The sequence below is a fragment of the Pocillopora damicornis genome, chromosome 6 (assembly GCF_964200805.1).
Source record: "Pocillopora damicornis chromosome 6, jaPocDami1.2, whole genome shotgun sequence".
Classification (NCBI taxonomy): Eukaryota; Metazoa; Cnidaria; class Anthozoa; order Scleractinia; family Pocilloporidae; genus Pocillopora; species Pocillopora damicornis.
The window spans coordinates 8704560-8729410 of NC_142675.1; the positions used below are offsets into that span (position 1 = coordinate 8704560).

Consider the following 24851-nt stretch of genomic DNA (forward strand, 5'->3'; position numbering starts at 1 on the left):
GTAAAAGGGTATTGCAGTTTGCAGCTAGTTTCCCCGTCATTGTGACCCAAAAATATCTAAGCCAGTTTTCAAAAAGGGACGTTTGAAATTTGATTCCCGAACCTCCTGCTTATTTTCCTACGTTCTTCCTGGTCCATTTCCCATCGTGTCTGCATTATGACAATTGTGGAAAGAGAAGACTCCGTTCTTGAAAAAATTATATTTGTAAGTCAACACTAAGCCCCCATCAGCGCTCCGTGCAGATGTTTCGTTGTTGGCATACACCTGAAAGATGAAAACCGTATCAGAAGAAATTATCAGAGGACGTTTGGGCTATTTGAACTTTAAAATTCCATACATTCGCAGACACAAACCTCTAGAGAAAATTCAACAACCTTTCCAAACTCCATACAGGCGAAAATACCCTTTATTGCTCTCTTCAACGTAGGCGCTAAAAACTATTAGATCTAATTTTTAATCTTACGAAAACTGATTTGTGTATCATAATTAGTTTATATATTTGATTACCTTCAATTGAAAAGGTATTAAAAAAAACTGCGGTGATAAACATAATACATTAATCTTAATAGACGTTTTGGTGTGTAGTATCGCTGAACATATTTACGAATTGTGCCGTTTTGTTTTTTGACAAGTGTTTCTGCTCATTTCCCATAAGGCGGGAAAAGCAGAGCGGATGAAGAAGCGCAGCGCACGCTAAAGGTTAAAGTCTTTTTATAGTACAAAATAACCAACTGCACAATTTTGCAAGACATTTGTACCCTATTCACGCGTTATTGTACTCTAATTGTAGAGTTAGGTAATAACCCATAAATCATAATCATTAACATTCTTCAAATTTGATTGGTGCATTATCTGCTTTATTTTTCACTAATCAATCTGTACAGCTGTTATCAGACAACATTAGTCGGACAGTTGAAGCAGCCAATCATACTGAATCCTCTCAGCCAAATCCACCAATCACAGAATCATCACAATAACCATAGCAACAACCACTTATCCTAAGAAAACATGAGAAATTTAAAAATGGAGAATTTTTTAAATTTTAGAAATTGTCTCTACCGAAGATATTTGGCCCAAATGTATTTGTTGTTTTCGGAAATTGTAACGGTTAGGATTAATTGGCAACAGGACTTCCTGTCGTCCAATTCTGTCTGTAATCATACTCGTGATTGACAAATTAGACTCCCGCTTGGTGGTCGTCCAATTTTGTTAATCACTCGTATGATTACAGACCGAATTGGATTTTACTCGGTCAAACTACCATCATTTATCGCATGAGTTGGCAAGCGAGTTTTGCCTCAATATCTCGACATAGAAGCCCGGAAGCTGCATTTTGTTTGAATTACCTTCTCTTCCCTGTCCAGCTGCAACTTTGACATCTAAAGGGGAATTTTTCCTGTTTTAGAACCGCATTAAAACGTCAAATCTGACTTTATAATAACTCTTGGCTTCCCTTTGTGAGAAATTAAACGCAGAAGATGTTGTCGTTTGTGCACATGCGACTGAGTCAATCGCCGCGCAACGAACAGGAGTTACGGAGATGTTAAAATGAGCGTTAAATTTTTGTTATGAGTTAACAAGAAGAATATTTGAAAAAAAAGCTTGGGTTCATTTTTATTTTACGCTTCAATGATGATAGAATGAATACCTTTAAATTCCATGAAGCGGTTTCGGATATTTTCTGCAGTTCATGACAACTTTTTTGAGATACAGTCTACACCGTGAAATAGTACTGGGAGAAACATAGTAGTTCCTTATCACAATAAAATACTTTAAATCTTCTTTTACACAGCTGGCACTGTATTAGTTACAATGAGCAAATTAACGATGGTATACATTTTTTCGCAAGTTTTCCAAAATCTTTTCATCTCTTTGAAGCAAAGTTTGCACGGCGGATTTATGTCAAGGGTAAATGTTCTAAAGAAAATTTGAAAGGAGTGAGATCAAATGTGCTTGCTGAAGCAGAAGAGTTCCCTTTTCCATTTATTTGTTTAATTAGTTTTTTCTTTTCAATTTCCGACCAATATTCTGTCACCAAGCATTTTGTGTAAGCCCAAGAAGCCGCCATTCGAAAACCGACCAAAGGCACCTGTGTGGGAGATTGCTGAAAGCATTTTGCTTCCAGCGTCAGACTTCAACTTGATGTTGCTGTCAGTTACAAAATATGGCGCCTCTCAGGTTTATCTTAATTTTTCCTCCGTCCGAAGTGGGTATCTATGTCGAGGAAATGAGTAAGCAAAGTATTCTTAGAATCTCGTGCTATTCTGATCAGTTTGCTGTTTATGGGTAAAGCATCATTCGTTTCTAAAAGAATTTAGAGGTTGCACCACTTAGTAATCGATCTTCCTTACTTACAAACGATGTTTTATTTCTTTCCAAAGAGCAAACACCATCCGTCGTGTCGACTCCTTCAAATCGTTGTATCTAGTGGAAAATGACAACATCACCCTTTAGCGGACATACACTCTTGATGGTACTCCTCTGGATGAAGTAGAAGTAATTTCACTTCTGATTCCCCCTCGTTTTCTGCACAAAGAGTTACGAGGTAAAGGAGTAGAGGCACAACTCAAGTGGCTGATGACTTCCAAGATGGATTCGTTGTGATTTTTAACAGACAGTCAATTAACACTGCCAATCCTTCGCTCGCAAAGATCAGACAGCAGAACGTATGAATTGAGTGTGTCTCGACGACGTGAAATTAACTCCCGTTAAAGACGAGGTCGAGATTTCAGTGAAATGTAAGTACAACGTTTTTCCTTATTTTCTCTTAGAGACTTCTACAATAATAGTAATAATAATAACAATGATAATAATAATGATGATGAAATATGAGTGATCTTCGCAGTAATGAACACTGCTTAAGCAGTAGTAAAAATAGGACCCAAGAAACATTCAGAGTTTTTTTTTAAAAACCACATATAACCCCGCCCCTTTTTTTCAGGATAACCACCACATTTCAGCTATTGAAGTTCTGTAGCCCTTTTATTTTTTTTATTCTATTCCATTTTTTCCAATTTTTGGAAATTGAACTACACACTTGTCTATCAAAATAAAGAGTAGATTTAATTTGCAATTTTTATGGAATTCTACAGTAGAAAGTTTTTGCATCCCCCCTCCCCCCCTTGGTCTCCCCATAACCCGCACACCCCTGCATCCCTCCACTTAACATTCCCTCTCGTAACCAGAGTTCATCAGAGGCGTCCCTCTGACCTTAGATTTACTTTTGCCAACACCGTAGCTGTAATACATAACAAAGCTAGTTGTTGTTTCCACTTCGTGTTCGTAGAGTTGCTTCTCGGCTGATTTTACATCCGGCACAAAACTTAGAGATGTTTTTAGATGACATGGTTCGAAGATATACGAAGAAGCTGATATCAAGATTGAGGAAAATTACTCTCTAAAAAATGTATTCAAATCGACTTCCCGGCACTTCTTGGTATGTACTGACTGACTTGCGCGTCTGGATTGCGTTATTTCACTTGTAATCCGCTTGACTTCCGTTTCCGGCCCCATGAGTATGGGTACTCCCGTGCATCTCCACAGGGAATAGATCAGCGCTACCCGACCTTGATTATATTTAGTAGCCCTGAAAAAAGAATCCACGGTTGATAAACAAGAAAGAGGAGATGAAAACTGTCTGTTACATGTTATTTTATATTTACGTGACTTTCATTTAGCTTGATGCGTTCGCGTGATCGATATCGATGCCAATGTTCTCATTCGACACATTCGCAAGTTTCACGCATAGTTCAATCTGAATGGAACGTTTCTCTGGAAGAAAATTTTTTACAATTCATAGAAATTTCCTTGGTGTTTAGCATAAACCAAGTTTTCTTCCATAAATCGCACCATCCGCCACGTTGTTTAGACAATTGTGCCGACTACGGCAGTCAATTTCACGAAAATCATCGTGACACTCGGTCCCAGTCTCAAAACGAAGAAAGGCTTAGTCGTTTATTCCTTCAAGTGACTTCCGTAGGATTTTGGCACAACCTTCCTCATTGCAGCATCAGCAAAGGTCTGATAGGATGGTGTCTTTCCGTGATTATGAAATTTACTTACTCTTTCTTCTGCTGGTAAAGTTTCACGGGTCAGGTAAGTGTGAAATTTATTCTCCCGCACAAAGGATTTTACGGTGTCTTCTTTTACCGGGTGCCATTTTAAGCTTAGACATCGAAAACGCCAACCCTTTCTTTCTGAACGTTATTTTCGTCAAAATGATTTCAGAACTCCAAGATGGCTTTCAACAATCTTTTGTATTTCAAAATTAAGATATGATTTGGAATTTCAATCACGTGATAGATGAAGTCTGAGTAACTATGATGCGATAGAAATCACAAGCAAATGATTTTATACTTCAAGTGTAACAATACGTTCAGAATTTAACATCAACACTGAAACTGAGAACTGCACTATTTTCATGATTAGTATGAGCCCTCTTCTTAGCCATGAGAAAAGTTACTACTTTGTCAGGTGGCTTTCCATTACAAGCATGATGGTCAGAAAAGAGTTGCCATCTGTACTTAAACTCTCTTCCTTGCCATCCATCACCATTATTGGGAAGAGCTGTTACCAATTTTTTCTCGCATTGTTGGTGCAAATAATGACATCAGCAAGGATAATTGCTATTAGCTAAGTTGAGTGTTACTTTTCCTCCAAGCAGCAATCATGTAAAGAAACTACATAATGCACTTGGATGGATAAATGAGAATTGTTTGCTCACATGTACCGGTCGTTGTGGAAGACTTATTTTTGTTGTGTATTTAAAAACAGTTAACGTTTTAAGCAGGGCCAAACTTTTTGAAATGACTACGTGTGTGAAGATGTGTTGGCCTATCATATACATACTGAGATTAAATGCAGGTATAATTCGGCTTGTTATACAATACCTTATTGATGGTAGAAATGAGGTCAAAGATATTCAAAGCTAAAGGAGGTGCAGTACAAGTTTTGACCATTGTTGACATCCTTTCTATGACCAATGTTATAGATGATAGAAAATTATGTTTGATGTTTTATTTCTTATTTCTATTTCTATAACATTGGAATTTTTATGCCAGCTTAATATGCCAAAGTTTTCAGAAAATCATGCACATGATATGATTGATCATTGCATTTTTGTTTGTGCTGTCATTGTTGTTTTTTCCCTGTGTTATGTGATGGCTTCAATGATAACTATACTATTAGTATAATTTCTCACTCAGGTTATTATAGAGATGCCCATGCTCTGATTGGTCAGGTATTGCATCATATCTTGTTATAATCACAGTGTACAGGGTGATTATAACAAGAGTGCTAAATTTCAAAATGGCTGCTTTGCATGCATTCTGTCAAGTGTTGCAAGGGAGTGTTGAATTCAGTGGGAGAAAACTAAATTGCAAAGAGCACAAAAGATGCTAAAAGATTAGCAGAACACTTTCAAAAACAAAGGGATAAAGTTTTTGATATTAAAAAATTTAAACCTCTTAAAACTGCCTGCTCATCTTGATACAGGTAATCAACATAATTGTAACAAAATGTGTGCAATGTTTTCTTTATTTACAGAATTTATAACAGAATTTTAAAGCACCTGGGGGATTGTATTAAAACAATTTTTTGCTGAAGGCAAAGGGGAGATCATTGAATAATATTCACTTCACTTCATCTTCCACAAATATTTGTTAATTTTTATTCATTACTGTGTCTTTTTACCTTGGTTATTCACTACAGAACAGGGCAAGATTAGGGAAAGAAGTGATGTGTTTGATCTTTTATTTCTTTTCCAATTTTTAGGCACAATTTTTTCAGCACTAAACTTTAAAGCCCACAAGAATTTTGTTCTGGTCATCAAGAACACTTGAATGGTTTCTTTTCTGTTTTTTTCTTCTTTCATACATATCTTATGTGATGGGTTGAGGATGCTCAGATAAGACCAAACAAATTTTCAAACACTCAAAGCCAGAAGACTAGAAAATGGGGGAATAATAAATCCCTCAATCGATAGTTTAACATATACTGTAATATGTGAGGACATTTCCACTTTCCCTTTTCCACCTCCGCAAGTTTTTCTTTGACTAATTTCTTCAAGTGTACTGTTTCTAAATTTTGGAAATTCACCACTATACATTAATTTCGGAAAGCGGAACTTGTCAAAAATTATTTTCAAAAGGCACAAAGAGTAACATATTACTGTTATTGAACCTTATTTCTTAGCAAATGAAAGTATACTTTGGGCTGATTGATACAATCAGTGAATACCAATGTAGTGCATATTTATACTTATTGTTGTTACTGCTAACACTAAAAGTGCCTCTGTGGTGGACTCTATTTAAGCCCTTCTTCCTAAATATTATCTTTACACATGTAACTAAAGGGCTGAAAATATTATGTTTACGGTTGTCGATTTTAGGGGGTGTGGATGTGCGTTTCACCCAGGAACCTTCTAGTCCAAGCTACTTTAACAATGGTAGTGATGCCAAGCTAGTGTGGGACTACACTGATCCACATAATGACATTCAGGACATTCTCTATGAAGTTCAGGTAAATGCTGCATTTGTCAAAATGATGGTTAAGAACAGTCTTGGTGTCCAAGAACATCCTAGTATTCCTCCATCTTACAAAGGAAGAGTTAAAATTGAAGGAAGAGCTACCCTGGTTATCAAGAACATCAACCCTAGAGACAATGCCAAATTTAACTGTGAGCTCATTGGAAGCTTTCTCGAAACAGTTAAAAGTACAGTTCAGCTTATTGTGGCAGGTAGGTATTACAGAAATAGTTATCAATCAAACATAAATCAAATGAATTCAACTCATGTCTTTCATATTTCTTTGATCTGGAGAAAGTAAACAATAGCATAAATTTGGGAACAGTAGACAGTGCCACTTTTACTTGGCATGAGATACTGCACTCCTAAAAGGAGAAAATAAATTCTACCCTTTTTGCTTTGCTGTTTCTCACGAGTAAGAAATCAAAGAGTTATTGCTTTATTCTTCTGGCAACAACTACTGGGTTACTCTGTTATGTGTAGATAACTGTAATATTAATATAAGTACTGATATTTTCTCTTAGCAAAGCTGTCAATTAAAAATGATCAGTCAAAACTATAACAATACAATTGGTTGTATGATTTTGCTAAGTCAGTGACAGAAGGAAAATATTGCATGACCAATCACAAGCAGCATGTGAAATTAATTTGGTGTGAAAAAAACCATATTGCTTTTCAAGCCTTTTAAAGAGACTTGCCAAAGGGGATGAAAGTCAGCATTGCATCATTTGCTGCTTTCTGGGGATTAATATGATGATCATCAAGGTTTGCAGATGTAAATTTCATTAACAGATTGGTGACTTCTTCAAGTAATCTCTGACACTTAGGAGCAAGTCAAGACAAAAAAAATTTAAAAGTTATTAAAACAATAAACCAACAAAGTCTATAATCTAAGCTCTTTATGCTCTTTGAAAGACACTGAACGTGCAAACAGAAAATAATTCAATGATGACCAATGTGGCCAGGTAAGAATGTTGTCCTGAGCAGATGATGTTTTCATGGAGGTCAGTTCAACAGCTTTGATTTTATTGCTGACTTTGGTTGCCTCACTGAGAAACTGGCTGAATTCCACAAAAAGCAACATGAGACTAAAATTATTCAATTTCAATTTACAGTATGAAAGGTTTCGTGAGCTTATGTAACCTAAACTTTTCAGAAAATTTTCATGTATCAAACAGAAGCCTAATGTTCTTTGCACAGACTTTATAATCTTCTCTCTGAGTGTTTTACCTGTCATTTTCGAATACAGTATCTAAGAGTACATTTAGTACATTTAAACGAGTGTGATATTGAATATGTAACTTCTTTGTCATTTGACTGTGATTCAAAGTTGAAAACGTTTGTGGCATCTCAATACTCATGTACAATTTATCTCATTGTTTGCTTGAATGATTTTATTCACTTGTTGTGAAGAATCCAAACTCACTGTTTACTTTGTTCACTTGCTTGTTTTTGATCCTTTATGACTCATGACTAAAAATTTTTGAGCTCACCAGCCATTACAACACCTTCTTTCTTTTCTTTATTTTAATGGTACATTTGCTAATTAAGTTCTGTTGGCTTATTTTAACTGTAATACAATACCTGTCACACAGCTTACCTTTTCGAATTGTATTACAATAGAAAGATACCAGGTTATTATGGCTTAAAAGGGCAAACGAATCATCATTTGCATTTGGTTTATGTAGCCTAAAGCCAATTATGTCTCATATTTCACTTGTAGAAATAATTGAGGGCCAAACATCTTGTTTTCTTTTACTAAGAGTGGACCTTCTTTTAACTTTAAGTTATAGGAAAGCAGCATTCAGCACGCCACTGGTGTGTTCTTTTTATTGGGAAGAATCCATAGTTTCTCTTTCATCAAAATTTCAGTTCTCTGGGTTTAGGATGTGTCCTGTTGATCCTTTGTCAGACCAAGTTCTGAGTGGGGTGTGGCTTGGTTGGCTCTGTTCCTATTTGTTTGTGCAGCAGCATAATTTTTTTCACTTGAATGGAAGTAGCTTAGAAGCCAGGGTCCTTAGCCCAAAGAGTAAATTCCTGAATCAGCCCTTAATTTTCTAGGCTGGGGCTCTGCTTTATAATTTAGCTCGCGAGTAAGTTATCGAGTAGTTAGAGCCCACAGGTTAACTTGTACTGAATGAGGTTTGAGCCTCCTTCTACTATTTGGCTGTTGGGGACCAATTGGTTGATGTTTTTGTCTATTTTATCGAAGTTGGATAAATTTTGAGATTAGGTCCAAGTAGGATTTATTACGCTATGTGAGGAATGACATAATCTCTTTTACCTTTCAGAGGCACTACTTATAAACATCTCTTTAAGAGGAAAATATTATATTGAAGGATCCCTTGTCACCATGGCCTGTGAAGCTTCTGGGAAACCACTGCCGGATGTGGCATGGATTAGAAATGGAGTACTGGAAAGTTCAGGGAAGAAAGTTACGTTTTTAAAGCTCGAAAATATAAACAGAACAGATGCAGGAAAATATACATGTCAAGCCAATAACTCAGTGGAAGTCACTTCTATTGATACATCAATTGTAGTTCAGTGTAAGTATATTTTAACCTTAATTTTCTATTTCTGGATTTACTTTATTTACAGTGCGATTAATGTTATTGGGGTGACAGTTACCTAGAACTTATAAATCTGTTCAAAAATGAAAGGAAACAGAATTCCACATCAAATCATTTTTGGCTTTGCATGCATTGGTCTCAATTATCGGTTGGGACAATTGAATTTACGTGGAATCATTGCTCATGGTATGTTACTTAGAAGGATGCGACATTTTTTTGCTATTTCATTGCTTCAGTTGGACTGTGTTTAACTCCGAAAATGGCTTAAAACTATCTCCGAACCATTGTGATAATCCAAAATTCACTCCGTTTGACTAGCGCACAAGGCTTTGCCACCTTATACTAAATACTCGACTGTCAAATGACACAAAAGTGACAGACTGTACCATGGAGTGATTACAAGCTTCACTTTTTTTCTCATTTAAAGACAGGGAAGGAATGACAAATCCTGCACTTGGGTAATTGATTTCTATGACTTTCTGGTTTTGGAGGTTGTGTAACCTGCAAGCATTATGCCGCCCCCTATGAAAGATATGTATTTCCTAACTTCGTCTAGTTTCCCCCAGGTTTTTCGTTGAAACAAGCAGTTTACATACTATTGTCTGTGCAAATTAAAAATACTTATCATCACAATTGTAATTTTAGTTAGCCTGTTTCAGACTCCCAGGAAGTATAAAGAGCCACGATAGTGTGAACACAACCTGACCAAATCTCTCTGGTTTTTCGCTTTAGTTTTTTCGCTCTGCTGCTGCTTAAGCTTTTTGCAAGAGCAAACTTGAGGAAGCTTGGATTGTTAATGAAAATTGAATTGTTTTTTTGCATATTTGGTAGTGGCGTCGAGCCAAAAATCCCTAATGAAGCATCTAGCCTATGAGGCCCTCGACTTAAGGTTTCTCTAAAATTGAGGCTCTGTTCCTCAGGAATCTCTTAGATAAATATATCATCCTGGTACCAATTGAGGAAAATAAGGAATGTCTTCAAACTGATTCAAACTGGGTTTCCGCGAGGAAAATAAGGAATGTCTTCAAACTGTTTCAAACTGGGTTTCCGCTTTTTTGCGAGATGAGATCCTCTCACGTGCGGCTTCTAGGACCCTGTTGCATTCGCCTTTTGACTCAAAATGAAGGATTTTCATCAAAAATGTTTCAAGAGCGACAACGTTTTATGTCCGTTAAGACAAAAAGCTGGGCTTCACAAATTGCTCATTTTTAGTAACAGAGGCTTTAAATAGTTATCCTGATAACAAAATAGTTGATGTTATTTTTCTTGCTGCAGTAATGCCGTTGTTTTTCAGTTTGCAATGTGTAAGTTAAAGTATTTTGCTTATAGTCAGCATTCTAACCATGGGTAGATGAGTTGCTACAATTTTCCATCACAAAAGCGTTATATTTTCTGCCCAAAGCACTCCATGGACTGATACAAGACAAACCCTTGTTGCCTTATCATGAACCATCTAGACTTTTAAAAGAGGTTATGATTTATAACCAGGCGAAATGTATAAGCGATGAATTAAACTGAAATTGAGATTTTGATTTGATTTAAATTTTTAGACAAACCTGAAGGTGTGAGGCTCACAACCAATGCTGCACAAAATACCGTTACTGAAGGAGACGCTGTTACATTCAAGTGCATAGTTATGGCTGCTGTGCCACAAGTATCATTTTACAAGTTCTATTTCAATGGCAGCCTCCTAAGCGAGAACAGCAACAGTGAGTATACTCTCAATAACGTCAATCGATCTCAGCACTATGGCGAGTACGTATGTATCCCATATAATGACGTTGGAGATGGAGAAAAAGCCACTGTGAGACTTAACATAAAGGGTGGGTAGAAACATCTTTGAGCATTTTTAAGTACTTTGGAATTATAATCCAAAACAGGAAAAGTGTTTTATACCAGTTTACATTGCGTCAATAAAACTTCCCACACAGTGAATCATTACAATCCCGAACAAGGAGAAATAGAGAGAAATAGAGACCCTGGTGATGAGGTTGACCTTTTGTGCCTAGCGAACGACACATGTGCTAGTTAGCAGTATTCTCAAGCCGATGAAGACTTTTGTTGATGTTCCTGATGTTTTCAACAGATTTTCGAGGATAGGGAATGTTTTCTTCATATGTAGTGTATGATGTCAGTATCAGTTGAACTGATATGGTATCGAAATGAATTAAAATATTGGTTTGCGAAAATGAGTCACACTTAAAAACCACAATGAACAACCTCCAGTTAAGATATCACGAGTCAATTATATGCTGCCTTTAATCCTAATAAGCCAGGGAAACTGCAAGTGGTGTTTGACTGCACAGCCCGATACAAAGAGACATCGCTGAATGACCAACCACTAAGCGGTCCAGACTTGAATAACAGCCTGCTTGGTGTCCTCTTAAGATTCCGTCAGGAACCAGTATCCCTCTCCTCAGACATTGAAGCAATTTCCATCTAGTAATGGCTGATTCAAACTATATTGATACCTTAAGGTTCCTTTGGTGGCCTGATGATGATTTATCTAAGGAGCCTGTTGAGCACACCTTTTGGTAGCACGTCTTCACCAAGTTAGGACAATTTCGGTCCAAAAAGAGGACGGCTCAAGACAATGCAGGATACTTTGACAATAAAGTAATGAACACAGTATTGAAGAACTTTTGTGTGGATGACTGTTTGAAATCAGTGCAATCAAATGAATTCGCCAGTAAATTGAGAGAAGATTAATGTGTCCTATTGTCAAGAGGTGGATTTCGATTGACTAAATGGCTGTGTAAAAGGAGGGAAGTCCTCAAAACCATTTCAACCTCAGACAAAGCTTCATCAACTTTGGATTTGGATTTACATTCCGGTGTACCTCATATTGAAATAACCCTTGGTGTTCAGTGTACGATGGCTATGTGATGTACCGATACTTTTAAGTGTTGCCTTACCAATATGTTTGAAAGGAACCAACTTTGGCTGGATACAAAATGCAGAGCTTCACCACTTTGCAGATGCCTCTCAGATTGCTTATGGGACTGTTTCATATGCAAGACTCGTCAATGAAAATGGCTTTACCCTCTGCAGTTTCCTTGCTGGGAAATCTCGCTTAGCTCACGTTAAACAGATGACTATACACAGATTAGAATTGTCACCGCTGTTTTATCTGTCAGAATGAATCAGACGTTACAAGAAGAATTTCAGTTAAAATTTGACAAGACAGTGTTTTGGTCAAACTCCATGGCTGTCCTCCAATATATCAAGAGCAAAGAGACAAACGATTCTACATGTTTGTGGCTATTTGCCTGGTAGTGATACACGATGGCTCCCTTCCCAGTAGAAATTTGTGTCAACAAGCATGAACCCAGCTGACGATGCCAGCCGAGGACTGAGAGTAAAGGTGTCGTTAAAGAGAGAAGTGTGGTTCAGAGGCCCTAAGTTTTTTTGGGAAAGTGAGACATCGTAGCCCACCCATCCAGTCTCTTCATTCAGCATTTCTGAGTAAAACCCAGCGGTCAGATGCTAAGCTCGAACAAACCATGTTACTCTCATGGAAGATAAACGACCACTAGACCTAATGGTTCTGCAATATTCGTTATGGTTCAAGTTTAAGAAGGGAGTTGCTTCGCGTCTCAGATTTAACAATTCCATGAGAGCAAGAGGTGCTTACAAGAGGACCCTGTTGATCGAATTCCTTGTGGTAGGCTGTCGATAGACGAATTACAACATGCAGAGGCTCAAATCGTCACATACGTGCAAGCCCTCCCAAACTTGAGCCCAGGAGAATCAGAGAAGGGTAAATTGAAGATTATCAGCCTATTTGGTTCAGTGTGCAGATTGAGACCGTTTCTGGATGGAGCGGGAATATTGCAGTTGGTGGTCGGCTTCAAAATTCTTCATCGGATTACCAATCGAAACATCAATTGCTGTTACCTTCAAAGCACCAGGTTACCAAGCTGCTCATTATGGATGTTCATGAGTCTGTTAGTCATCTAGGCCAAGAATATGTCCTGAACAGTTTGAGACAAAAGTACTTGATCTTCAAGAGACTGGCAGCTCTTTGAAGAATACTCAGTAACTCTTTGATATGCCAAAAGCAAAATGCTGCAAAGGACCAATCGCTCTGACGAAGAGCTAACGCTCGAAACGTCAGCTTTTTTACCCTTTACGGTGGCCAATTTACGTTTTCAACTCAGTTGTTAACACTAAATTACCTGCTAATTGATTTTAGATTTACCTGGCGACAGGCTTATTCCAGATAAACCTTCGTTTTCTAACGTTGACATAGATTTCTTTGGCCCACTGTACGTGAAGCAAGGTAGAAGTACAGTTAAAAGTTATGGTGTTTTTTTCTCTTGTTTAACTATCCGAGCAATCCACGTTGAAGTGACTGAGTCTCTCGAAAAAGATTCGTTTATTTGCGCTCTTTGCAGATTCATCAGCAGAAGAGGGACGCCATAGATGATAAGAGGGAACAATGGTATACACTTAAGTAGCGGAGAGAGAGGAATCCGTGAAGCCCTAAACAACAGGAATCAGTAGAGGATAGAAGTTTTCCTACACCAAAAGAACATCAAGTGGAAGTTTAATTTCCTGGGGTATCACAAATGGTAGGAGTCTGGGAACGCATCATTCGTTCAGTGAGAAATATCTCAAGAGTCCTTCTTAAGCAACAGTTGGTTCTGGAGAGGCATGCACTGCCAACGTTGATGGCAGGAGTTGAGGGAATTCTCAAAAGTGGCTTGCAGTCCTATTGCTTCAGAATCTTTGACTGCTAACCATTTGTTACTTACTTCGAAATCTGCCACTAGGAGTATTTGTTAAGAACGATTTGTACTGCCAACGTCGCTGGGAGTAGGGTCAATACCTAGCTGACGTATTTTGGAGGAGGTAGTTGTCGGAATATCTACCAAATTTGCAAGAACGGCAGAAGTGGATCAGACCACGTCATAGTTTTGCTTTTGGTGACCTGGTTTTTATTTGTTATGAAAGAGCTCACCACCGTCAGTTGCCTTCGGGCCGCGTTCTCGGAGTTAACTCACAAAGGGATGGATTTATCCGATCTGTCAAGGTTGCGCCAAAGTCCTCTACATTCACAAGGCCAATCTCACAGCTTTTTTTACTCGAACAAGAGATCTTTCTCGCGACGAACGACTCGATTTAATCTACCTGACTATCGTGTTGTTTATTGAAAGTGAAAAAAAGCCTTTGAATTTGTGCATCAGATGTGCGTGAACTTTGAACACTAGCAGACTAACTTAAGGGACTCTTACGTTATTTATAATTTGAATTCTAGTCGCCCGATACTTGAAGTAAACTTAAGGGGTTGGAATGTTGCAAGGAGAATTTGCATTTCTGTCCAATGTCAAGTAACTGCGAAAAGATTTTATATTGTGTTTCTTTCAATGGAACTACTATTGTGATGTTCTGTTTCAATTCAATTAAGCCCGCACTTTTGTATGAGGTTGTGTAAGAATTACGTAGTGCTGGTAGCACTTTATTTCTCGCCAGTATAAGCTTTGCTTTCGTTACATACTTCTCATTACTTGTTGATTTCAATTAATTCAGTCGTTTCGTTAGTTTTAGTTAGCGCCGTGTTACTTTTGTTTGAGAGTTTTATTACCAGACCTGTTTACGCCACAAATTGAAAAGTCATTTCTATTTCTTGTAGCTCTGTCGTTGGTCTTGTTGTTATATTTGTATTTCGATATTTGGGTTAATTATTTATTTTAGGTCGAATCACTTGTACACAACTACACATCTACACAACTACATATCTTTACATCTATATATTCGTCTATCGGGCAAACAGATTAGCTGTGCATTCATTTTGTGACGAACCTAGCGCTACAAAACCTTTCCCATTTTACTTGGAAGTGCGCTTTTTTCGATATTACAAGAAACCGTTAGGCTCTATCTTAAAATTAAGTAAAATTGATTATTAATATATAAAATATTAACATATTAACACTTGACACTTTGTCACATGACCTTTTATTTCAAGCTTGGCCCCGTCCATTGATATCTATGTTCCACTGAGTTTAATACTGAAAGGCCAGTTTTGTTCTAAGATTTTATGGACCTCTTTGTAGTTCTCTCACATTTTGGGTGCTCTTTAGTGATAGTGTTGACAATGATAATAATTGTAATGATGATAATAGTTATAGTAATATCAATGATAATAATGTTGGCCACAATGATATGAATAATAATAACAGTTTTAGGAAGTATGGTCTATCATACCCAGAACCTTCGTGAAAAAATTATTTAAGTTAACGTATTATTGTTATCATGTGGTTTGAGGTTGGTATAATGATTACGTAAAATTTAAAATTGCTTATCGATCATTTTAAGTCGTATTTTGTTTTTTTCCAGTTCAAACAGTTTCAAGTACAGTTGCCACTTCATCCCAAACAACTCCCGCAGGTAAATGTTTTTTTATAGACGTTCTTTTGACCACCGTGTAAAACTATGTCATCATAATAGCACGGAATGAGTTCGAGTAAAAGACAAAGAGTGAATTAAGTCACTAAAAGTCTGAAACTTTGCGAAGGACTGTAGACTCACAAATAGTCATAACACAGACTGCTAAATCTATATAAAAATTGAAAAATTTGTTTGCAAAGTTGTTACTATTCCGTAATTACTTTCTTATAATACAAACTTATATGATTATGTGAATCTCGTCAGGTGTCATGCAGCGACTCAAAAGATCTTTATGAGTAAAAGGCTGTACCTTCCATAATGGAAGGAGTAAGAATAAGCATAATTATAGATGTATAAAAAAATTCTTTTTATTTCTCTAAAGACTCCTTCCAGTTGTGGTTTAATGAATATTTTGAAGCATATGCTGGTCATCTTCAAACACAAATTACTTAATTCATGTGGCGATGCAAAACCTTTTTTCAAGTGGGGTGGGGGAAGGGAAAGGAACCATAGTGCTCGTTCAAAAAATATAATTCAATCACTCTTTGGGCCTACTTACATTTGTTACAAGTTTCTGTATCAAATATTAAAACATTGTGAACAAGGCTAATCGTAACATGTTCATGCTACTGCGTGCATTAAAACATAAGTTTACTCTCGAGCTTAGTAGCATACTCTGTCAGAAAGATCTCTGCTGGGATTTTTGGACAATGTTCAAGTAGAATTATTGTTAGATGGAACCACTTCTCAGCAATTTTTGTGAATCAAGGCTCTTCATAATTTTTGTAAATGTAAAAGGACACGGCTTTTCTTTAGCTTCAGAAAGCACAGAAGTTTACCTGACAGCGACAATACAGGGGAACTGCAGCAGACGTTCAGACGTTGCCGCGAAATTTCCAGAAATGGTTAGATAATCTACTTAATCGGTATACCGGAGTGTATAGAATACTGCCATAAGATTTATCATTAAAAGGGAATCTTAATCAATCTGCTCTTAGACGAAATCTCAATATTTCTGTAAAAAGAAAACGACATTTTGAACGATCTTCAATTTACGAAACAAGTATTCGAATTTACATTTCTTCTCTAAATGTCCTTATAGGCTTGTCAAATTGCCTTTAAGTTTGGCTGCTCATCCGCCAACACCGTGAACACCAGGTAAGGTGCAGTTTGTCTCAACACTGAAAAAACAAACGCTAACGCAAATCTGTGTTCTGGGGTGGGGAGGAGCTTTCTCTCAGTTGGCGTATTTTAGTTTTAAAACTGGTGTTTTTCCTCTAAAAAAATCTTATCTAATGCAAAATAATCTACATTTGAAGTACACGTTACTTAATGTACAGCAATAGATTGACACAGAATGACATGAATTCATCTTATTTACCTCGGTTTATTACATCACAAATACTCTTTTGGTTAAATTTCAATGTATTTTAACACTTAAAAGTCACCAAACTACAAATAGAATGCCGAATAGAGAACCGTGCCCTAAAGAGCACGATGCATAAATTATGACTGATTATGCAATTGAAGCCGTGTGGTTACTCAGTTTTTGTCACGCAAGGTACGCCTTCGTCGAATTGCTCTCACTGCAAACGCTGTCCTTTCGGTAACATACTTTGTTTGGTGCTGGATTCTTTCTAATCTTTAGGCTGCTCATTTTATAAAACGTCAAAACAGACCACAAGGGTATCCCCAAGAGTAACGTTGCGTAAATTGAGTACTGCGGGTCTACTAATTCATAACCTGTTTAACTATTACTCAAGTAACGTTATTTAAATTAGGGTAGCGACAATTTTTTTTCACAAAACAAAGACAGCAACAAGGTCTTATAATGAAAATGTTATTTATTGTAACAAATGGCTTTGTACTGTAATCGTAATAAGCTTTCATGGGAGAGATAAAACAAATATTGGGAAGAGGTACTGTAGTTCTATTCTCCAAAGTTGACAAATGTTTGAATAGGTAGAGAATGTAAAAGTGGATGAAGAAACTACTTGCAAACCTAAATGAACTCTTCCCACGATTTCGTTTTGTTTAATACCGACTGTATAATCAGTAATAACTTATGCGTCTTACTCTTTTCGGCACGGTGTTCGATTCGGCATTTTACATCCTTACCCCTCTTACCTAGGTGTGGCAGTGTTGTTCTCGACTTCATGATGAGGTTCAATCGAAGTGTAGTTGTCAGCAATGTTTTGACTGTCCTGTTGGTTGCTGCAAGGCAAGACAAATTCGGAGGTTTTAAAGTCGATCCAGAATCAATTAAACAAGTTTTTATGCCCACAGACGGCTCGGAAAGCACAACAAAAGGTAAATTTTACAAAGCAATATTATTGATAAATGTTTACGCGTATTCGTCCGAATATGGACTTTTTCTAATTGTATTCAGTATCTGTTTAATTAAAAAACTCAGTTCTGCGAGTCATATATTTCCAAGTTTTGTTTTTGTCGCTGTTTTTGTTTTATTCAATTAAAAAAAATCTTACTTTTTAAAATTGTTATAGAGAAAGTAGCACCTTAGTACCCAGCCAATTAGAGTTGACGGTTTTCGTTCATGAGCGTAAGCTACGTATTGAGAGCAGTGTACTGACCACGATCACTGTAAATGTGGTTTGATTGTTACCTGATCAAGCTTTGTATAATGATTCGTTTTAGGTCCCGAGGAATGTACCTGCCCATCTAACAACGTCTCGTTAGCCATAAATGGGGTTCTTGCCTTCATAATCGTTCTTCTAATTATTTACATAATCTGGCTACATAAGAAAGGTAGGTAAAAAATTCATAATCTATGATAGAGGGTTTGGCTGCAAGATTAATTATTAAGCAAAAGAAAATCTTGACCCACATCCACATCATTTGTCTTTTTTTTCCCTTTCGTTCTTTTTCAGGCGCTGTTGGGAAACAGAGGTAAGAATTTGCTGCCACTTGGATTGCGTCGATGTAATGAACCATCTATAGGAATCGTGTTATAACAAACTTCCACTTAAAACTGATGAGATTCTCAGCTCGCCATAAATATTTGTATGCTTTCTCAATTGTAGGACTTATGAAGATGAAAGAGGTGTTTCCTACGTAAGTTACAACTAAGACATTGAGGTCATGTTAATGTTGCCAGTAATTATGTAATCCCACTTTACCTCTACTCCTTAGAGGAAAATTAACGATTACAACAGATAGGAAGGAAAAAAGGTGTAGTTATACAAAAAAAGGCATAATGCATTAATGACAGGTACAATAGAATATGGGAAGAAGTTTGACTCGATAGGGGCTTTGTCCTGGGATCATGTCCTTTACCAAGCTGCTCCATGGATTTTCCTTCGATCATCCCTGGTTCAACTGCGTGGCTTCACTTCATAGAACGCTAACTGGTCTGCACCCGGTTGATATTTGTTTTGTAAATAATTTTTTTTCCGCGCAGTTTTGGCTTTCTGTTTATCTTGATGCCTTGTTTTCAAATCGTTAGTCCAGGATCTGAATACAGAAAGAGTTTTTTTTCTTGTGTGTAGTTTTAAAAAAATTGCACTACCAATCGACAATCTTCATGTTGCAGTTTGTAGCTTCAGCGAGTATGCTGTGAACCTCGATCACTCCATTGGACATGATAGTTTCAATGGCAGCGAACAGAGTGTTAGTAATAAGAAAAATAAGTAATTATAAGGACAAGATATTATTAACTATTAATAATCTCTTGTTATGTAAGAATATAAACGTTTGTCTGATGAAAACGGGTAAACTGATTTTTGTAAACATGTGGGACTTTTTATTGGGATTTATAACAGATTTTTACATGAATACCTTAACGGTATGTTGGTTTAATAGAATGAAATAGGATTAGAAGATACCGAGCCAAGTCTGCCCGATTCAACAAAACTCGCTCAGCCTCCTGCGGAATACATGGATCTCATAGAAGTCAAGAAAGATAATAGAAAAGCACAAAGTAGTGCTTCAGGTGCTGATTACGTGCCTCTTCATCCGTTAACACGCTCCTGGGAAGTTCCAAGACATCACGTGACCATAGAAAAAATCATTGGTAAAGGTGCTTTTGGTCAGGTTGCCAAGGGAACAGCAGAAGGACTTCGAGGGAGTCCTGAAACGACTACAGTGGCTATTAAAATGCTTAAAAGTGAGCTCTTGTACTGTAAATAGAATGATAGTCTCGACCCACAGTCATTCAGGAAATGTTACCGCGTTACAGTATTTTTTTAGCTATTTGCCATTTCATAACTTGTGTTGTTATTTTGGCATTTCACATATTATACCTGTTAACCAAATTTTACTCCTTGTTTTTAACGCTCCAGCAAACGCTACTGAATCGGACAAGAGAGATTTGATGAAAGAACTTGACACAATGAAGCAGCTGAAACCACATCCTTACGTCATTAAACTTCTGGGATGTGTCACAGAATCTGGTATACTTTGGTTATAGGGTCTAATTTTGCTGTACACATTTTGCATCAGATTTACTTTGTAACGCTTTCTCGTCATTGATAATTTGCTTCAAGGGAAGAGTTACTGCTTCCCAATTGTGCACAACAAACAACCGTCGCATGAGGTAATTTTATCTTTTTTAAGCCGGCATACACGCTCTTGGATTTGCTGATAGATTAAGACTTAATATTTGCCACTATAGAGGCCAGTCTGTTGTATAAGCAGAATCGCTTTTTCTAAGGGAAAATTTGGTCTGTACCTTCTTACGAGACCGTTACAATTTTTCAGCTTTTCTTCGTAAAACTACATCTTATTTTCGTGCGATTTCTTCAAAAGCGTTGACCATGACTGGGCTATTCACTTATTTTATTTATTGCTAATTTTCTTTTAGAGGGAGAAATATGTTAATGAAACTGTTTAATTTGTTCAGATCAGCTGCTGGTTTTGATTGAATATGTGCCTTTTGGGGATCTGCTGGGTTACCTGAGAAAGAGCCGTGGATTAAAAGACACTTACTTCAAAGACCCGGATATCAAACGACAGACAAATCTGACGTCACAGCAGCTGATGAAGTTTGCTTGGCAAATTGCTGATGGAATGAGTTACTTGTCCTCAAAATCTGTAAGTTAATTGAAAAAAACATAAAATAAAAACAATTCTAAAACCTTCTTGAAAGGTGCATCGTCATCTTAAGCTCTGTCTTGCATAGAATATTATGTCTTTACAAGATCACACCCAGGAGATACAAACGTATTGTTACCTTCTTGTTGAGGCTACTTCTCTAGGGCTGGGAACCCTTTCAATTTTGACGTCATCACCTAAGTTTTATTTCAATGTGCGAATGACGATATTTGTGCATTGTTGCAAGTGCACCCCATAGAAATAAAATATGTGGAGTTTTCTACCGCAGGCAAAGGCAGAGACGTGAATGAATAGGATCTCTTATTCAGCCTAAACTGAGTGTCCAACGAATATCCATTTCAGTGACAAGAAAGAAAAGGAATTAAAACTTAAAATTTCAAAAATTCGTCTTTGGTTGCTAAACTACTACATTACAGAATCCTATTTCGTATAAAATCTTAAGATATGCTTTCTATAAAATAGCTACGTATTGTAGAAATAAAGTAGTTTGCTTCTCTTTGGAATATGGAGCAGTAATTATTATAATTACTGCTCCATATTCCAAAAATATGGAGCATATTCATATTCATATTCCATATTTAGCAACAGAACATGGTGTGTGTATTCCTCTTTCTTCCAGATAGTGATCCTAATTTTCTGCCATGTGGAAGAAAGAGAAATACACACACCATATTCTGTCGCTAAATATATCCATTTTCCTATCTGAATCATTTCATTTCAGTTCTTTTTCTTCCGGAATCGCTAATTTTTGCTCTCGCATCAATGCTTTCTTAGATCATTCACCGAGACCTTGCAGCCCGTAATGTTTTGGTTGGACAAAAGGAAACTTGTAAAGTGACAGACTTCGGAATGGCCAGAGATGTGCAGCAGGAAAATGTTTATGAACGAAAGACTAGGGTAATCAAGAAAGAGGGGAGGTGGGGGCGGCACTACATATCGTTCAGTTTAGTGATCTTTCACGATAATTGTTGTGGTAGAGCTGATATACTCCTGATTTCGATGACAGAATCCTTGGTTGGGACCGTAATAAAAATATTAGCCTTACATATACGGGTATAATTTTAAATATCACTGTCTTTGACCAGTCGCTCCCTATAATTTTAAAGCTGCTTCACAAAGTGATATTTGAAATCTTTAGGGCCGTCTTCCCGTGAAGTGGACAGCTTATGAGGCCTTGATGTATGGTAAATATACCACCAAAAGTGACGTGTAAGTATACCTGATTATTACCCGTAGCAATTTTCCAACAAGTTTTATTAATAGAATAAGAGAGATGGTAAGTTTGAGCTTGATAAAGAAATAGAGAAAGATTTTTTTCATCTTCTCACGAGTATTGGACGATGAAAAACATTCTAGAGTCCTCATGAGGAATCGAACCTCAGATCTTCGGATTCCGCGCTCCGATGCACTACCACTGAGTCACAGAGACTCTACGATGAGCGAGGTCTATTACGAAGTTCCTATGACACGCGTCCTGCATACTGCTAGGATCAGCGATGTCAATAGAGTCGTTTTTGTAAAATAGAATAGGAGAGAGAATCGGAGCGCGGAATCCGAAGGTCTGAGGTTCGAATCCTCGTGGGGACTCAGAATTTTTTCTTTACGATACGCTCGTGAAAAAACGAAAACTATCTTTCTCTAAGTCTTATCAGTTTTAATCAGGAGATGAATTCTATGCTTGTCAAATAACGCATATATTTTAGTTGTCGTATTATAATGTTAATGTCTCCCGTTACCTAATTTATATTTGTTTGATTTGTCTTTCTTCAGGTGGAGTTATGGAATTTTGCTGTACGAGATTTTTACTATAGGTAACATCGAATGGAAGTTTATGAGGCCTTGTGGATGGTTTTTGCTATATACCACGTTTAATTAAACAATGTATCGTGTTCAGTTAGAGAAACGTAATGAGTTTCAAAGTACATCAAGTGACACAGGTGATGTTTCAGTGAAGGTCGTTTGTTCGTCCCATTTATATTTCGATGGTCCTATGGTTCTTCCAGGTGGTTCACCTTACCCAGGAATGGATGGAAGAAAAATTGCAAACTTACTTCAGGATGGATACAGGATGCCTAAACCACAACACGTCGATGAAGAATTGTAAGTGCTTTTCAATTCGTTCTCTCTCACCCTACAAGGAAACGTTCGTTAAATCTCTGACAGATCATTTAAACAATACCAGGTATCAGATTATGATGCAATGCTGGAAGAATGACCCAGATGCAAGACCAACTTTTACTGAATTGAAAAATCAGCTTAAGGACATGGAAACCCTACACAAGGTGAGAATTTTGATCAACATGAAAGTTTCTTTTCACGTTAGACCGACTGGCTTAGGCTCAGCTAATTAGGGTTTTTAAACTTAACAGCGTTTAGCTTAGATAGCGTAATTTTTACGAAGTTTGGATTGCATCTTCTTGTTATGTCACTGAAGCAGGCACTCCACGAAAAACGGGGAAGAAGCGAACCTGAATGTCCCAATGACAATTAAAAGATCATAGGGTGATTGCAAAACCGCATTGAGACGCACAAAGAGTAGCAGACGACGACGCCTTAAATTACTTTCTTGAATTTGTTTTGGTGTGAAAAGCTGACCACTTGTGAGGATAAACGCTTATAAGAGGAACACTTTTTTAATGATGCTGATTGTAATATTATTCTTTTCTGCAGAAGCTGATCAACATGACTATGTACGACAAGCAGTTGTATGCAAATGTCGAGGATTTAATAGTGTAGTTAGATACACGTCCGTGATGTATGACTGACTAACAGTTTGAACACTTTGCCACAACAAGTTTCATGGATGAATGATCTTTTCCTTACACACGTACTTGGTAGAAATATCCATGTTGTGTTAAGCAGTTAGGCTGCAACGCTGTAACTCAATTGAGTTTATACTCTTAAACGCTGTAACGCTTTTATCAGTTTACCGATAAAGTATAATCTCATTTTCTCTTTAACATGTTTAGCACTTACACGCATGCTCGACACAAGCGTTGGAGTTCAGTTTATTTTCTGACTCAATTCTGAAAGGCAGGACAGTGCGGAAAATATCCAATTAACTAGATTGATGAGATCTCGTTCTGTGTGCCGTAGTTGTCTATTGTTTTGCCGCAAAACCCGCTTGGTTTTAGGAAAGCTATCCGGCGCGTAAACTACTTTCCCGAAGACCGCATTTACCTGCGATACCAACTCAAATTACTTTTAGACTGAAAGTATTATTAATTAAAGATTACGTTATCCTAATAAAAATTATACTTGGCATATAACTTGTGCAATCGTCGTAGCTTTGAAAATTAATTTTCTGAAATTCTATATAAAATTTTGAAGATTTTTGTCTTGAGGGAAATGGCTTTTTCCTAACATTTCTGTAGGAAACGAAATGTTGAACTTTGTCAAGTATAGAAGACCAAAAGAAACTAAATTTTAAGATCTGAAGTTTTTGGTAAAGCAGAAATGGTGTTTGCAAGGAAAAATGAGAAAATTTCTTAAGAGGAATGGATGACTTTTTTCCGAATCCGTCTTTGTAAACGACATTACGAGAACAGCCCTGATGCAAAGATTGTGTCATTGGTGAGCTAAGTTGTTGTGTGGCCTTTCGTCAATAAACACTTTTTCTAAAACATTTGTTGTAATTATAGCGTATAGCAACAAGATGAAACTCTGTACCATGTGTAAGACCCGAGTACTTCTTGATCTCTTTGTGAATCTTATCGGTGTTTATCACCTTGCAGGTAAATAACTGTATCTCCTAGGATTTGTCGTCACAATCAGGAGCATGTCGCGAAAGTGTGATGATATTTTAACACCCACCATTTAAATGCACAGGCTTTCCCCCTGGAGATGTTTATTAATTCATTAGTGTTCTTTCGAGTACCCTGGAGAGGATAAAAAAAAACATATATTAATGAGGACGGGTGCTGACCATACAATTTTAAAACAGTCAACAAAAGTTAGTGCTCTGGGAATTATGGGTAGTTATCGTCAAATAAACTGCGCTTTGTCACGAAAGAGGAAATAAATGGATTGGTAACGGGACGTACAGTGTAAATTGCTATTACCTGCGTCCAAAGTATTGTCTTGGATAATACCATATATTGTTTCACGTACATTTCCTGATAAATGCAAAGCGTAATAGTAAATGATGCGATAATATCAGCTGAGTGAAAAAAACGGGGGAGGGGTGGGTCGGGTCGCGTACTGTTTTGCTGCCACTATCGCGCAGTTCATTTATTTCGTTCTGTTTTACTACCTGAACGCCTGGAACCGGCTAATGACTCCAAGTCCCTGCATTTTT

At 37.1% G+C, this 24851-nt stretch overlaps 1 protein-coding gene across 1 annotated transcript; it reads left to right on the forward strand.

Annotated features, from left to right (window-relative positions):
• The first annotated feature begins 4028 nt into the window (after nucleotides 1–4028).
• On the forward strand, nucleotides 4029–24177 carry LOC149043798 (uncharacterized). The gene is made up of 20 exons (XM_089209951.1): nucleotides 4029–4095; nucleotides 6389–6736; nucleotides 8816–9070; nucleotides 10645–10917; nucleotides 15434–15484; nucleotides 16301–16389; nucleotides 16587–16642; nucleotides 17616–17794; nucleotides 18140–18250; nucleotides 18373–18391; nucleotides 18526–18556; nucleotides 19304–19607; nucleotides 19783–19893; nucleotides 20343–20533; nucleotides 21329–21451; nucleotides 21693–21763; nucleotides 22325–22365; nucleotides 22558–22654; nucleotides 22737–22836; nucleotides 23225–24177. The coding sequence occupies exons 1-20, from the start codon at nucleotides 4029–4031 to the stop codon at nucleotides 23288–23290; spliced, it is 2583 nt and encodes an 860-aa protein (XP_089066077.1). The 3' UTR covers nucleotides 23291–24177.
• The last annotated feature ends 674 nt before the right edge of the window (nucleotides 24178–24851 follow it).

Coding starts and splice junctions, on each gene's coding strand:
- LOC149043798 (XM_089209951.1), top strand. CDS start 4,029: ATGGTGTCTTTCCGTGATTATGAAATTTACTTACTCTTTCTTCTGCTG. Junction 15,485..16,300: donor ATCCCAAACAACTCCCGCAG/GTAAATGTTTTT, acceptor GCTTTTCTTTAG/CTTCAGAAAGCACAGAAGTT. Junction 18,557..19,303: donor ATGAAAGAGGTGTTTCCTAC/GTAAGTTACAAC, acceptor TTGGTTTAATAG/AATGAAATAGGATTAGAAGA.